Here is a 14,588-nt window from a genome sequence, read left to right as displayed (position 1 = left end):
TTTCATTTAGAGCAAGAAGAAGAAAAACAGTAATATGGGTAATGTTATGTTGAAAGGTAATTTTCAGGCCAGTCTCCTGTCTCCCACCTTGTCTCATTATAGTAGTGATTGAAATATTTGTTTAAGATTATATGTAACTTGATTGTTCATTCCTAAACTTAATTATTGTAATTAAGTCTTTCAGTTCAGGATAGTTATTGCTTTGTAGAATATCGTCTTACCAAGGTTTTGTGCCAGAAGGATGTAGTAAATCTGAATACTAACACTTTGCCTCTAAAATTTGGAATATCTACTCTTTCTTATAGGCTATAGAAAAACATCTTATTAGGAAGTCTCGTGGAGGTCTTACCTTTATTGGAGAATGGAAGAATGGGCACTTGGAAAAGAAGATGGGGCATTTGGCCTGCTTTGCTGGGGGAATGTTTGTACTAGGAGCAGATGGTTCCAGAATGGATAAAGCTGGACATTATTTAGAGCTAGGAGCGGAAATTGCACGTACATGTCATGAGTCCTATGACAGAACTGGTAAGAATATTAATACTAAACTAAATTAATTACTAAATTAATGCTAATTGTTTAGTTTAAACTAATCTTAAGATAATATGTCCAGGAATTAGAAGGAAAATAAATAGGCATTTTTCACTTCAAAATAATTTATTCTAACATAGTAAATTATTTTTTTTAAACTTGAATTTTAATTCTAAATACGTGTTCCTGAATCTTTTTTTAAATTATTATTCTGAATTCTGTTTTTTTAAATAAAGATTTTGAATAAGTTGTTTTAAAGACAATAGGTAGGGCTTAATGCATGGGATAACATTATTTTAATATAGAAGCATTAGTTTATTTCCATTTCTATAAATAATGAGTTGCTTAAAAGAGTATAGAATTGATTTAGGTTACATGCCTTGCCTATCTTGTGAAAATAGGAATAGCCAAAAGATATTAGTTAAATTGAATGTATAATTGATATCTAGATAACTGGTAGTTTGTCTGTTAGTTCACAATAATTTTTAAGTTGTTTGTGCCTTTAAAAAGAAGCTTTCATGTTGCTTTAGGGAAATAGGTGATATTTCTGGACTTCAGTGTCCTCACCTAAAAACAGTGAGATGATTCTCAGTTTTACAGGTGACAAAAGTTGGTTCCTGAGGGTGAAAAATATTGTTTGTGCATCCACGCACACACACATACACATTCATGCATTTAGTCATAGATAAACAGTATATATGTATTTGTTAAATATAGAATTTCATGGAAGGAGAAGGCAATTAGATTTAAATAAAAGCCTGAAGAATAGTGTTAAGAAACACTGAGCAAGGTCTTCCAAGTTTTTCCTCTGGCTTTAAAAATGTATGTTTCTATATGAAATAATGGATAATGGGCTCCCTGAAAAACTGAAAGCTAGGAATTTCTGTTGTGATTTCAGAAATTGAAATGTTGCTTTAGTTAAATAACTAAATTTGTGTTTCAGGGTTAATATATCATCAGGTACTATGAAACTGATATGATTGGTTTAAAATTTATCCTAGTTTATGAATGTCATATTTTTATATAATAAGTAATTGAACTTACTATGAAATTGACCTTTCAGTTTATCTCAGTAACTAAAGCGAAGATTCCATTTCTTGACAAAATATAACTAAGTCAAAAGGACATTGAGGCACATATCATTTTGTGGTGATTTAACTTAGTACATAATGCATCTGAAGTCAGTGACCTGAGTTACAAATGGAAGTTAAGATATATTGTAGAATATCAAATACATACTTAAAATATAGCTGAAATTAGTATGACCTCAAGGAACAGAATGGATATTAAGTGTTTGTACTAGGACCCATGATAATAATACTTGTTATGCAGATTTTGACCACAAATCAACTACTGGATCTAAAATAGGATTTCATGCAACAGACACATTAAAATATGGTCTATTATGGTTATTATAATTAATCATTCATTCCATTAAACATGAAGCACATATTTTGTGCCGAGCATTATGCTGGATTCTTATGGGTTAAAGTGTGAACAGATGTCTTCCTTGCCTTTGAAAAATTCATAGAATACCAGAGTTATGAAAGGATTCCTCATATTACTGTACAGTTCTGACTTGCGCATTTCATAGTGATATTGCCAATGCTGATTTGAAACACTGGTACTATGAAAAGAACGTGTGAACTAGGTTGAAAAGTCCCATGTTCCACTATTTATTATCTATGAGTCTTAGGCAAATCATTTAACCTTCCTAAGCCTCAGTTGCTCCATCTGCAAAATACTGGGATAATAATATCCAACCTGTCTTCTACAGAATGTTTTCGAGTTTAAATAAAATTTTTAAAAATGCAGTTTATGGTTGTTGTTATGCTTGTTCTGATGTCGTTTTCATATTGCCAGTCAATGAACCTGTGGCTCTTTCCCATGGTATGCCCCAAAAGATTACTATTTGATTTGTATCCTGTATTTTCAACTCTTTCACTGTTTTTACTTATCTTTAATCTCCAGCTTAGATCTTTTAATTAAAACATACAGTCCTAGTTATGCTTACTTCCCGCTAGGTTATTACATCTTCTGCTGTATTTTCTTATAGCTGTGCTGTAATTTTTGGCTAAGTTGTTTAAAAATATATCCACTTCTTAGTAGTTATTTGGGTTAATTTCATGCAGTAATTACTGCCTTGGGATTTCACTTCAGTTTATTGGAATTAGAATTAACATTATTTCAAAATCTGTTATTATTCATATATTCCACTTACTGATAAACATGGCCTACTGCTTAATATTTAGCTAGGTTTGTAGGAAACACTGCTGAATCTTCATGAAACAGAGCAGTAATTTGGTGTTGTGTGCTAGATTGCTTCAGTTGTGTCTGACTCTTTGTGAACCTGTGGACTGTAGTCCACTAGGCTCCTCTGTCCTTGTGAATTCTCCAGGCAAAAATACCGGAGTGGGTTGCCACGCCCTCCTCCAGGAGATCTTCCCAACCCAGGGATCGAACCCATGTCCCGTGTGTCTCCTGCATTGGCCAGTGGGTTCTTTACCACTAGTGCCACCTGGGAAGACATTATATCCACATGGGAAGCTAGTTTGATACATTGTTTTAGTTTATTCATACCTCAGGTATGAAAAGTGAAAGTGTTGGTCACTCAGTCATGTCCAACTCTTTGCAACCCCATAAACTATAAGCCTTCTGGTTCCACTGTCCATAGAATTCTCCAGGCAAGAATCCTGGAGTGAGTTGCCATTTCCTTCTCCAGAGAATCTTCCTGACCCAGGGATTGAACTCGGGTTTCCTGCATTGCAGGCAGATTCTTTACCATCTGAACCACCAGGGAAGCACATATTCTGAGGTATAATGCAAAATAAATGCCAAACCAGATCTTAAGACTTCCAGAATATAGTACTTTCTCTATCTGGGTTTCTAGATTAAAAAGACAGACAAACTGCTGAACATTATTAAAATAATGACTATTATATAGCTTAATTTACTTCACATTGAAATTGGATAAAGCCTTCCTCAGACTGTGTGCTGTCACATCTGGGGGGAAATTTAATCTGTTTAGACAAAACATCCATTGAACATGGAGAAATGGACATATTTTAAGAGTTTTTACAGCTATTGTTTGCTTAAGTTGATAGGAAAGGATGCAGGAAAATAGTTTAAATTCTTCTCTTGCTATTAGACCACTGACACTGCAGTCAGATTGCATGTCCAAGAATGTTCTTCGTGCTTTTTCAGTTCAGTCAGTCAGTCGTGTCCGACTCTTTGCGACCCCATGGACTGCAGCACGCCAGACTTCCCTGTCCATCACCAGCTCCTGGAGTTTACTCACACTGAAGTCCGTTGAGTCAGTGATGCCATCCAACCATCTCATCCTCTGTCATGTGCTTTTTAGATTTTGTTAAATATCTTTTGTTGACTTAAGTGTAATTATTTTTCCATCTTTACAGATTCTACCTGCCCTGAAAGATGCGTATGAATTTTATTTCCCATGACTTTACAAACCTGTGCCTGCTTTAAAATTATCTCTTACTGTCTTACAACTGACTTTTTATTTCAATTGATATTTTACTTTCATTTTTAAAATTTGTGCGTATCTCTTTCCTTCACCTTCATTATATGATTTTGCATCCTCTAGATTCTTTTTACTCAAGTACTAAATTATTTATGATTTTGACTCAATTTTTACTTGTTGGATTAGTTATTTTCCTTTTAGAAATGATGTATCGATTGTAAGTGAGAAATTTTAGGTAAGGAATAGAAATTAAGTAGAGGTAGAATGTTTTGAAATTATTTTTTACAACATTGCTTAAGCAAAAGAGCACCTGAGAATTAATGCCCTCAGAAACGTCAAAACAATGATTTGGCAAAAATAATGGATATGGTATGTGTATTAGATTTGCATGTTTTTACTCACCAACTCCTCATGAATGAAGTTATAAATGATTAATCAGTGAAATAAAAATTTTACTAAGAAGTCTAAAATATTAGTTCCACACAGCCAATGTCTACTTTAACTCAAGTGATATCATTATGATTATGGGATTATTATCTAATTTAAAGTTAGCCTTAAAAGGTTAACATTTGAAAACTCCATACAATCACTTAACACTCCTGGTCTTTGAGAAAAGGAAAACATGAAACCCAGAGTAAGTGACTTTTCTTCCTATTTATTGGATTACTCTCATTTTGGTGCCTATGATGTTTGTTTGGCTTTTCTTATTTTAAAAACATTTTTAAATGACAAACAATATTTGATTGTATGCCAGATCTTGTCAGTAAGCTGAGTAGAAGTTTTCTTACAATATATTGATAATTTCTTGGTTAGTCCTTACCTCACATCCCATTGAGGAGGTGGTCAGAACTATATGAGCACACATAAAGTTTTGCATGCAATTTCAGAGGCTTCTTAGACACAACATTATCTCCCTCTTTGAAAGCCTACCATAGAGTTATGTCCTCAGGTTAAAAACGCCTGCTTCGGTTCTACTTTAGTTCTCCAAGACTTAGCAATAATAGCTTGCTTTTCAGCTCTCTTCTGGATCATGGTTTGCTTTTAATAGAGCTACCATCACTACAGTGTTTTTTGGTTTGTGTTTTTTCTCCAGTGTGGGCAGTGGTATGAAATGCTTTATTTTAATTATGATTAAAGGAGTTTATGGTGTCACCCTTACAATGCTAAAATTTGGCCACTGCAAACGTCATGCCAACAACTATGGCATGCTTTTGTTTTGGCATGGTTCTTATGCTACCTTTTCTGAGAAAATATAAAAGTACCTAGCATTTCTTGGAAGAAGTGAGAGACCTTGAAATTATTTGGCACTGATACAAACTAGTAAAAAAGAAACGTGACAGCTGAGAGTGGTAATTGTGTGTGACTCCAACATCCCAGTGCAGGGTGATTTTGTATTGCCCAGGTATAGAGTGCTGGGTATGATTAGAAAGAGGTTCTTTAGAAGTCTTTCATGTAGTACTATATTCCAGCCTGAATGGAAATCATAATTTAAGGTATTTTATGTAATGTTGTATATGTGTAATGGCAATATTTCTTTTAAGTTTTTTCTTTAACTGTAGTTGATTTACAGTATTGTTAGTTTCAGGTATTTATTCAGACTGATAAATGGGCAATTTACTGATGAAATTCTTAGTGGTTGGCGATTTGAACCTCTTCCTAGCTGTATATACAGAGGTTATAGAAGAGAGATGATTTTTAAAACTAGCTTTAAGTTTTAAAATGTATTGCTTCTTAACGTACTATGGTATACTTAAAAGATTATAATCTGCAACTAAATCTAACTCAAAATCTGAGCTCTGAAATGTTTTCTTACATGTATGTGTTATGTTAAAAAGACTTAAATTGTCTTGACTTTTAAAAAAATAATTTTGCACAATACAGTTATTTATCTGTTTCATTTGATTTTGGACCAAAACAGGAATGTAATGTGCTTATGTCTAGCCTTAAATTTGTTTCTAAAGAATTACTAGACTCTTGTCACTTCAGTTAGATGTAGCAGTATGTTGATATACATTATGAAAAATATTTCATGTCAGAATAATAGAAATATTTATAAGAAAATGTGGAGCTTTTAAAGTCACTGATTTTGCAAAACAGCAGCAATAAAACAGCTATAAAATTACTTTATACTGTATTCTTTCAAGGGAGGAAAAATTTCTGGCAAACCCAACAAAAATGGTTTACTGTGCTCATTTATTTCTTTTGTCATGTTACAGCATTAAAGCTTGGTCCTGAATCATTCAAGTTTGATGGTGCAGTAGAAGCTGTGGCAGTCCGGCAGGCTGAAAAGTATTACATCCTCCGTCCAGAAGTCATTGAAACCTATTGGTACCTCTGGCGATTCACTCACGATCCAAGATACCGGGAGTGGGGCTGGGAAGCAGCACTGGTAAATAAGCCAGGATTTCATTTTATGTGCAAGACTGTTAAATCAGTGCCATGTGTCCTCATCCATGTTACTTCATGTTTAGAATCATTTAAATGGCAGTTTTTCACTATGATTATAAAATTTCTATATTTGACTATTAATGCTTAACCTCTAGAGTAAACTAAAATCATTGTAAAATTGCCCAGATTCACAGCCTAGGTAAATTAACCCCCATTCACTTCAGTTTGTGTTCAGAGTAATTCTTTAGTGGCACCACAAGAAGGATTATTGAATTGTTAAAATTTTTCTACACTGAAAGATAATGCCAACACACACACATACTCTGTCTCTCCATATATGTGTGTGTGTGTTGTGTGCATGCTCAGGCATGTCTGACTGCAACCCCATGGGCTGTAGCCCCCTAGGCTCCTCTGTCCATGGAATTTTCCAGGCAAGAATACTGGAATGGGTTGCCATTTCCTATTTCAGAGGATCTTCCTGACCTAGGGATCAGACCCACCACCTCTCTTGTATCTCCTGCATTGCCATGCAGATTCTCTACCACTGTGCCACCTGGGTGTGTGTGTTCACATACATATATTTGAAAAGAGGAATTTTTAATGGTTAGTAAGTAAAGAAAGCAAATGGTTTACTTGTAAAACGCTAACCTTTCAGAGAATTCCATTGTCATCAGTACCTGGGAGAAAGAAAAGTCAATAAGATTGTTCATGAAAATATAGCTTATCACTGGAAGTGAGGAGGTGTTTTATTCTCTGAGACATACTAATTATGATAAATAGTACTAATTACAATGGATAGTCATATTCAAATTATTTACCTTAAACTTGGAGTCTAGATAGAACCAAAGACATTCTAGGTGAGATAAATAGTGTTAATAAATTGTGCAGACAAGAATGTGTAAGATGTATTTTAGATCAGAATGTAGCCCAATTTATGAAAAAGAAGGTTTCACGGGTCAACTAGACAAAAGTTTGGTGCCATTATGTAGATAGTCTTGCATGTTAGGTCAAGGCATGAATACTTTACTCAGTGTTTCAGATGTCATACACACACACTTTTCTCATGTACTATGCAAGTGTTTCTCATTTGCAAAGTAGGGGTAGAAGGTCCTTTGCCTAGCTCACAATCTCTCTGATCTTCTTTTTCTTCTCCATCTCTTACCCACTAAAACTCCTTAACTTTAAGAGTCCATCCTGGGACTACTAAAGGTTTTTGAAAGGGGAAGGAAATGTTGAAGACTTTTTAGTGGGGACTAACACAACAAAAGGATCTGATTGTAATCTGCAAGTTGGTGGGTTTTGGAGACCACTGCAATAATGTAGAAATGATGTGATAAAGACTTGAACTAAGGTGAGGACACTTATGTGTCATTTGCCATTCAGACATAGATGTTCTTTATGGAGTTTAAGAGACTATTAATAGAAGCAAGGTGATTACAAATACAGAGCAGGAACAGGCAAAGCATTTATTGTTGCTGCTTTTCTCTGCCTGGGTCCAAAATTGGGAACACAGCTGCTAGGGGAACTTTGTGCAGGAGTGTCCTGCCACAGTTGAGAAAGAGACACAGTGTTGGCACAGTGGTTTGAGAATAGGACACACACACACACTTCTGTTGTGTAGTAACGGCTTACTAATGCTGAGGTAAACCAATATATAGGAGAAGTGAGTGTTAGTCGCTCAGTTGTGTCCGACTCTTTGCGACCCCATGGACTGTAGCCCGCCAGGCTCCTCTGCCCATGGGATTCTCCAGGCAAGAATACTGGAGTAGATTGTCATTCCGTTCTCCAGTATAAGGGAAAGAGGTAAGGTAATCCTGCAATGAATATGACTTGAATGTCCCCTAACATTTATTGCTTCATATTTAGAGGAATTATGTAAAAATGAATAGTGTAAGTGTTAATTAGCTCTTCTTCAGAAAGGAGGAAGACCATATAAGTAAGAAAAGTAGCAAGGCTAGAAGCAGTAAGCCACAGCATAATGATGAGTTAAATAACCATACCTTCATTCAATTTCTCTGGGTTTGGTGGGGTAGAGAAAGGAAAGAATCATATGTGCTTTCAACTCTTTCTGTATGGCTTAATTGCAAAGAGTAATACATCTACAAAAGCAGAATGTTTGATAGTTTTGAATTAACAGGGTTTTGAATAGATTCTTTTTAATTCAGAATATTTTATTCAGACATGTTCAAAGATGAAGAAAGATAAATTAAGAATATGAACTCCCCTTTGGGCAGTAGAACATAGTAGTTAATAATAATGTGGAGCAAATTACTCTTTGCCTCAGTTTTCCCATCTGAATAGTAAAGCTATTAAGATAGCCTCACAGGGTTGTTAGAAATATAATTGTTAATAGATTTAAAGCTCTTAAGCCTTCAGCATATAGTAAATTCTTAATGATTGTTAGCTCTCAATATTTGTGATTATTATTGTAATAGGTGTGAGGGTGGGCTCTTCCTGCCAGTTTATACCAACTATAATGCTTAATTCATAGGATTATGATAATACACTGGCATATAGTGTGTTTACAGTAAATATCATATTGCTGTTGCTGTGGAGAGCTCCTTCAGTAATACACTTTTTAGCATGAGTTGGATTGTTGTTTATCCTTGGAAATGATAAAATTGCTTTTAAAATTTTTAATTCAAACTGACTTCCCTCTTGATTTGTCAGAATTAATGAGGTTTTATTGTACCAGACAGATCTCTAACTCAGTGTGAATAGACTAAATTTGACTCCTAAGTTAGGAAAATATAAAATATCTTAAAAAGATTAAAGAGTTTTGGAGAGACATTCTACATCAAACAGGATGCTTCAGTTAATTTTTCCAGTGCAAGGCTATTTCCATCTGATTAAAAAAGTCTTATTCTGAAACTGTAAAATTTTCATAGAGATTCTCTGAACTTTTAACTATGGTTCCTTAACTTGTCCTTCAAAACTTGAAATTCTATGGAACTGACTCTTGTCTGATCTCTTTCACAGGCTATTGAAAAGTATTGCCGAGTCAGTGGCGGATTTTCTGGGGTGAAGGATGTGTACTCCTCTACTCCTACGCATGATGATGTACAGCAGAGCTTCTTTCTTGCTGAAACATTAAAGTAAGTAGATGCTGTAAAATTTTTTTAAACTGTAGGCTGGTTTTGCTATGTGGTCACTATGTGATCAATTGTGACTATGTTTTATTCCAGTAAATTTTATTCCAAATATATAGTGAAGTCTTGTATAGTTTACTCTTCAATTTTTAGTTTCATCTCATGGAAGAATGACTTAGACTCTTTGTCAAATAAGAGTACCTTTATTTTGTCTTTAGCCCTTTACTATGCATTAACATTGTCTTCTTAACGAATTTACTATTAAAAAAGAAATGCATAAAATCAAGACCAACTTACTATGGTGTGTCTGTTTTCTCTGGTATTAGGATCTCTGGGGCAGAAATTGTTTTGCATATGTGCGCCTGTGTATCTTGCTTGTGTGCTTTTTCACCCTATCTTAAAATTCATAATTTGAGTATAATGGCAGAATTCTGGAAAGCTCTATAAGAATATATCAATACTCTTATATAGTCAAGGCTATGGAAAAAGATTTATGTACATGAATGTTTATTGAAGGTTTATAAAAAGTTACTCTTGGGTTAGTATTAGTTGGAAAGTTAAATAAGTTATTGTACATCCACAATGGATATTATAGACTCTTCACTGTATAATATTAAGTAGGCTATTAAGTGCACATATACATATATAGATGAATATCTTGATAAGTATTTCAGCAACATCAAAATGTATACTGTCATGTACCTTAATTGGTGTTATTCTTTTAGATGCTTTTCTGGTTTTGCTTTTGTTATCAGGTAAAAATAAATTAAACTGCTTATTTTCCTGCCTCAAATTCAGTTGCTGTCTTTATGCCTAGAATCAAAAGAAATTTTTTGAGCTGCAAAAAATTTAGAGATCCAACAAACACCATTCCAGTCCATTCCTCCTCTCTACATACGGACATTCCCAGTGCTACAGATCTCTTTACAACATAAAGAACAGTGTGTCATAAGGTGTTTTGTTAATCTCATTAGATGATAAAGCACATCACTGCCTTATAAGGCTAACACTGCATTGTTCAGAAGCTTTTATTATTAGAAGCACATTCATGTTTTTAATTTTTTTTTTAACACCAAAACATTTTGTATTGGGGTATAGCTTATTAACAATGTTGTGATAGTTTTAGGTGAACAGCAAAAGGACTCAGCCATACATATGTATGTATCCATTCTCCCCCAAACTTACCATCCAGGCTGGCACATAACATTGAGCAGAGTTCCATGTGCTATACAATAGGTTTTTGTTGGTTATCCATTTTAAGTATAGCAATGTGTACATGACCTTCCTGAAGTCCTTAACTATTGCTCCACCCCACCCCTCACCCCCGCTCCGCCAGCAACTATGAATTTGTTTTCTAAGTCTGAGAGTCTTTTTCTGTTTTGTAAGTAAGTTCATTTGTATCATTTCTTCTTAGATCCCAGATATAAAGGATGTCATATTTCTCCTTCTCTGTCTTACTTACTTCACACAATATGACACTCTCTAGGTCCACTCATGTTGCTGCAAATGACCTTATTTCATTCTTTTTAGTGGCTGAGTAATATTTCATTGTCTATATGTACTACATCTTTATCTATTCCTCTGTCGATGGACGTTGAGGTGGTTTCCATGTCTTGGCTATTGCAAACAGCGCTGCAAGAACGTTGAAGTGCATATATCTTTTTGGGCCATGTTTTTCTCTGGATGTATGCCCAGGAATGGGATTGCAGGGTCATACGTTAGTTCTGTTTTTAGTTTTTTGAGGAACCTCTGTACTGTTCTCTATAGTGGGTGTAACAATTTACATTCCCACCAACAGTGCGGGAGAGCTCCCATCTCTCTACACTCTCTCCCAGCATTTGTTGTTTGTGGATTTTTTTATGATAGCCATTCTGACTGGTGTGACATGATATCTCATTGTAGTTTTGATTTGCATTTCTCTAATAACTAGCAATGTTGGACATCTTTTCATGTGCCTCTTGGCTGTATGTCCTCTTCAGAGAAATGTCTATTCAGGTCTTCTACCCATTTTTTGAGTGGGTTTCTTGTTGTTATGCTATTAAATGTAATAAGCTGTTTGTAAATTTTGGAGACTAATCCCTTATCAGTCACATCATTTGCAAATATTTTCTCCCAGTCTGTGGGTTGTCTTTTCATTTTGTTTATTGTTTCTTTTGCTGTGCAAAGGTTTTTGAGTTTAAGTAGACCCCATTTGTTTATTTTTGCTTTAATTTCCATTATTCTGGGAGATGGATTAAAAAAGATGAAGCTTCGTCATCTCATTTAAGGAGAAGGCAATGGCACCCCACTCCAGTACTCTTGCCTGGAAAATCCCATGGATGGAGGAGCCTGGTAGGCTGCAGTCCATGGGGTCGCTAAGAGTCGGACATGACTGAGCGACTTCCCTTTCACTTTTCACTTTCATGCACTGGAGAAGGAAATGGCAACCCACTCCAGTATTCTTGCCTGGAGAATCCCAGGGACGGTGGAGCCTGCTGGGCTGCCGGTCTATGGGGTCGCAGAGTCGGACACGACTGAAGCGACTCAGCAGCAGCAGCTGTGATTTATGTTGGAGAGTGTTCTGCCTATGTTTTCCTCTAAGAGTTTTATAGTGTCTGGTCTAGCATTTAGATCTTTAACCCATTTCGAGCTTCTTTTGTGTATGGAGTTAAGGAATAATCTAATTTCATTTTTTTTTTTTTTTTACATTTGGCTGTCCACTTTTCCCAGCACCATTTGTTGAAGAGACTGTCTTTCCAACATTGTATCATCTTGCCTCCTTTGTCATAGATTAATTGACTGTAGGTGCATGGCCTTATTTCTGGATTTTCTATCCTATTGATCTATGTTTCTGTTTTTAATGTGGTACCTTACTGTTTTGATGAGTGTAGTTTGTAGTATAGTCTGAAGTCAGGGAACCTGATTCCTCCAGCTCCATTTTTCTTTTTCAATATTGCTTTGACTCTTCAGGGTCTTTCATGTCTCATTACAAATTTTGAGATTTTGTTGTTGTTGTTGTTGTTCTAGTTCTGTGAAAAAAGCCACTGGTAATTTAATAAGGGTTGCGTTGGCTCTTAGATTGCCTTGGGTAGTATAGTCTTTTTGACAATATTGATTCTTCCAAAATACAAACATGGTATACTTTTCGATCTGTTTATATCTTCTTTGATTTCTTTAATCAGCATCTTATGGTTTTCAGAGTACAGATCTTTTGTCTCCTTAGGTAGGTTTATTCCTAGATATTTTATTCTTTGTGATGCAAAGAATGATGTTAAATGGAATTGCTTCTTGAATTTCTCTCTCTAATGTTGCACTGTTAATGTATAGAAATGCAACAGATTTTTATGTATCAATTTTGTAACCTGGAACTTTACCAGATTCATTGCTGAGCTCTGATAATTCATTCCAGAGCTCTGAGCTCTGATGGTAGTTTTCTGATAACATCCTTTGGATCTTCTGTGTATAGTATCATATCATCTGCAAACAGTGACAGTTTAACTTTTCCAATTTGAATTCTCTTTACTAGAAGCATGTTTCTTATATTGAGTTAAAAATCTGCTTCACTGTGAGTTCTATTCTATGTTCCATGCTTTATCCTTTGGAAATATGGAGTCTTCTACATGGATGTTAACTAACAATATTTGTATATATTAGGCTAAAGATGACAAGTTTCTGAATTATTTGTTTCTGATACCATTCTGGTTGGTTTCTCTGGAGAATGATTCCATGGTTTCCTAGACTGAACACTGTATCAGATGTGATTAAACCAGTGCAGAGTACCAGTCACTAAGTTGCTCATTATACCTTCATTAGTGAAAGATACTATTATATTCTTTCTTAAAAAAACATTTATTTATTTAAACTTTTTATTTTGTATTGGAGTATAGCTGATTGACAACGTTCTGACAATTCAGGTGGACAGCAAAGGGACTCAGCCATACTTATACATGAAGATAGTATTGTATTCTGTTTTATGGTGGCCGTGGTAATATATCTTGAAATTTTACTATAGGTCTTTTTCCTTTTAAATATGAACTAAGATAATTATTTTCTCTCTTATATTGGTATGATTAGCTTTTCTGAAATTTAATTACCTTTTCCCTTGATTCATCATTAAATTTTATTTTGGTAGATTTAACATATTCTAATTTATTGAAAATTTTTTGAACCCTTGAGTTTTTCTTTTAATGTATTATCTATTCCAGCTTTGTATCATGCACAGATTTAATAGGTATGTCTTTTCTGTATATACCCAAGTTAACCAAACATTAAAGACATCTAACCATGTATTCTTAACCAGTTCATATTTATCTGTTTTTTCCCAACTCTTTTTCTTAATAGTTGTGTGACTTTGGACAAATTACTTCATCTCTCTACCTCAGTTTCATCATCTGTAAAAGAGGAATTAATAATAGTATCACCTAAAAGGGTTGTTATGAGGATTAATACAGCAAAGCCCTTAGAGTCATACCTGGCACAAAATACAAGGTAGAAGGTATAAAGTGTGCCTAGGAGCTGGGGAAAGAAAGGCAGATGTGAAGCAAAGGAGAATGAGGACAAGCTGGAGAACTCACAAGGACAAGCGATCCCACATCTGTCTCACTTCCTCCAGTGTTCATAAGCAAGTGACTTGCAGAAGTACTTGGCACCTTCTGCCATGGGGCTATACAAGCCTGTCTTAGAAATTGGAGAAATTGATGAGGTGCTCCAGTAGGAACTGCAGAAAATGCAGGTCTGGCAGCTGCCCCACACCTCCAAGGTGAGCCAGGTAATCCCTGACAATATGCATAACTCTTAACAGCACGTGGCAACCCTGCACTGCCCCTGAGAGCATAATGGCTCATGCTTTTTCTTCCTCCGCATCATATATATGTTTTTTGTAGCAAACCCTAACTCAGAATTGTACAGAGAAAGTAATTCTGACAAATATAGTTCCAGCTTAGCTATGCTGACAAAGTATGATCACCGTAGGAGACAAATCTTGCAGATAATGAAAAATACAACCTACTTCATATCATATAGTATACAATATTTGTATATAAAATAGATCATTTTAAAAGTGCATTATAAAGCTATGCTAATTAAAAAGGTTTAGAAATGATGTAAGAATAAATTAAACAGTG

The 14,588-nt window shown here is 35.0% G+C and overlaps 1 protein-coding gene across 2 annotated transcripts in view; it reads left to right on the top strand.

Annotated features, from left to right (window-relative positions):
* The window catches only part of MAN1A2 (mannosidase alpha class 1A member 2), a 152,798-nt gene that overhangs the window by 112,990 nt on the left and 25,220 nt on the right, over nt 1-14,588 (top strand). For both annotated transcript variants that reach the window (XM_027535743.1, XM_027535737.1), the window contains 3 exons: nt 306-525; nt 6,226-6,398; nt 9,377-9,492. In XM_027535743.1, the coding sequence (XP_027391544.1) occupies nt 306-525; nt 6,226-6,398; nt 9,377-9,492 (509 nt within the window). The remainder of the gene's footprint in view (nt 1-305; nt 526-6,225; nt 6,399-9,376; nt 9,493-14,588) is intronic.

Source organism: Bos indicus x Bos taurus, chromosome 3 (assembly GCF_003369695.1).
Source record: "Bos indicus x Bos taurus breed Angus x Brahman F1 hybrid chromosome 3, Bos_hybrid_MaternalHap_v2.0, whole genome shotgun sequence".
Lineage (NCBI taxonomy): Eukaryota > Metazoa > Chordata > Mammalia > Artiodactyla > Bovidae > Bos > Bos indicus x Bos taurus.
The sequence above is the reverse complement of the archived record's forward strand: the minus strand, read 5'-3'. Positions and strand labels throughout refer to the sequence as shown.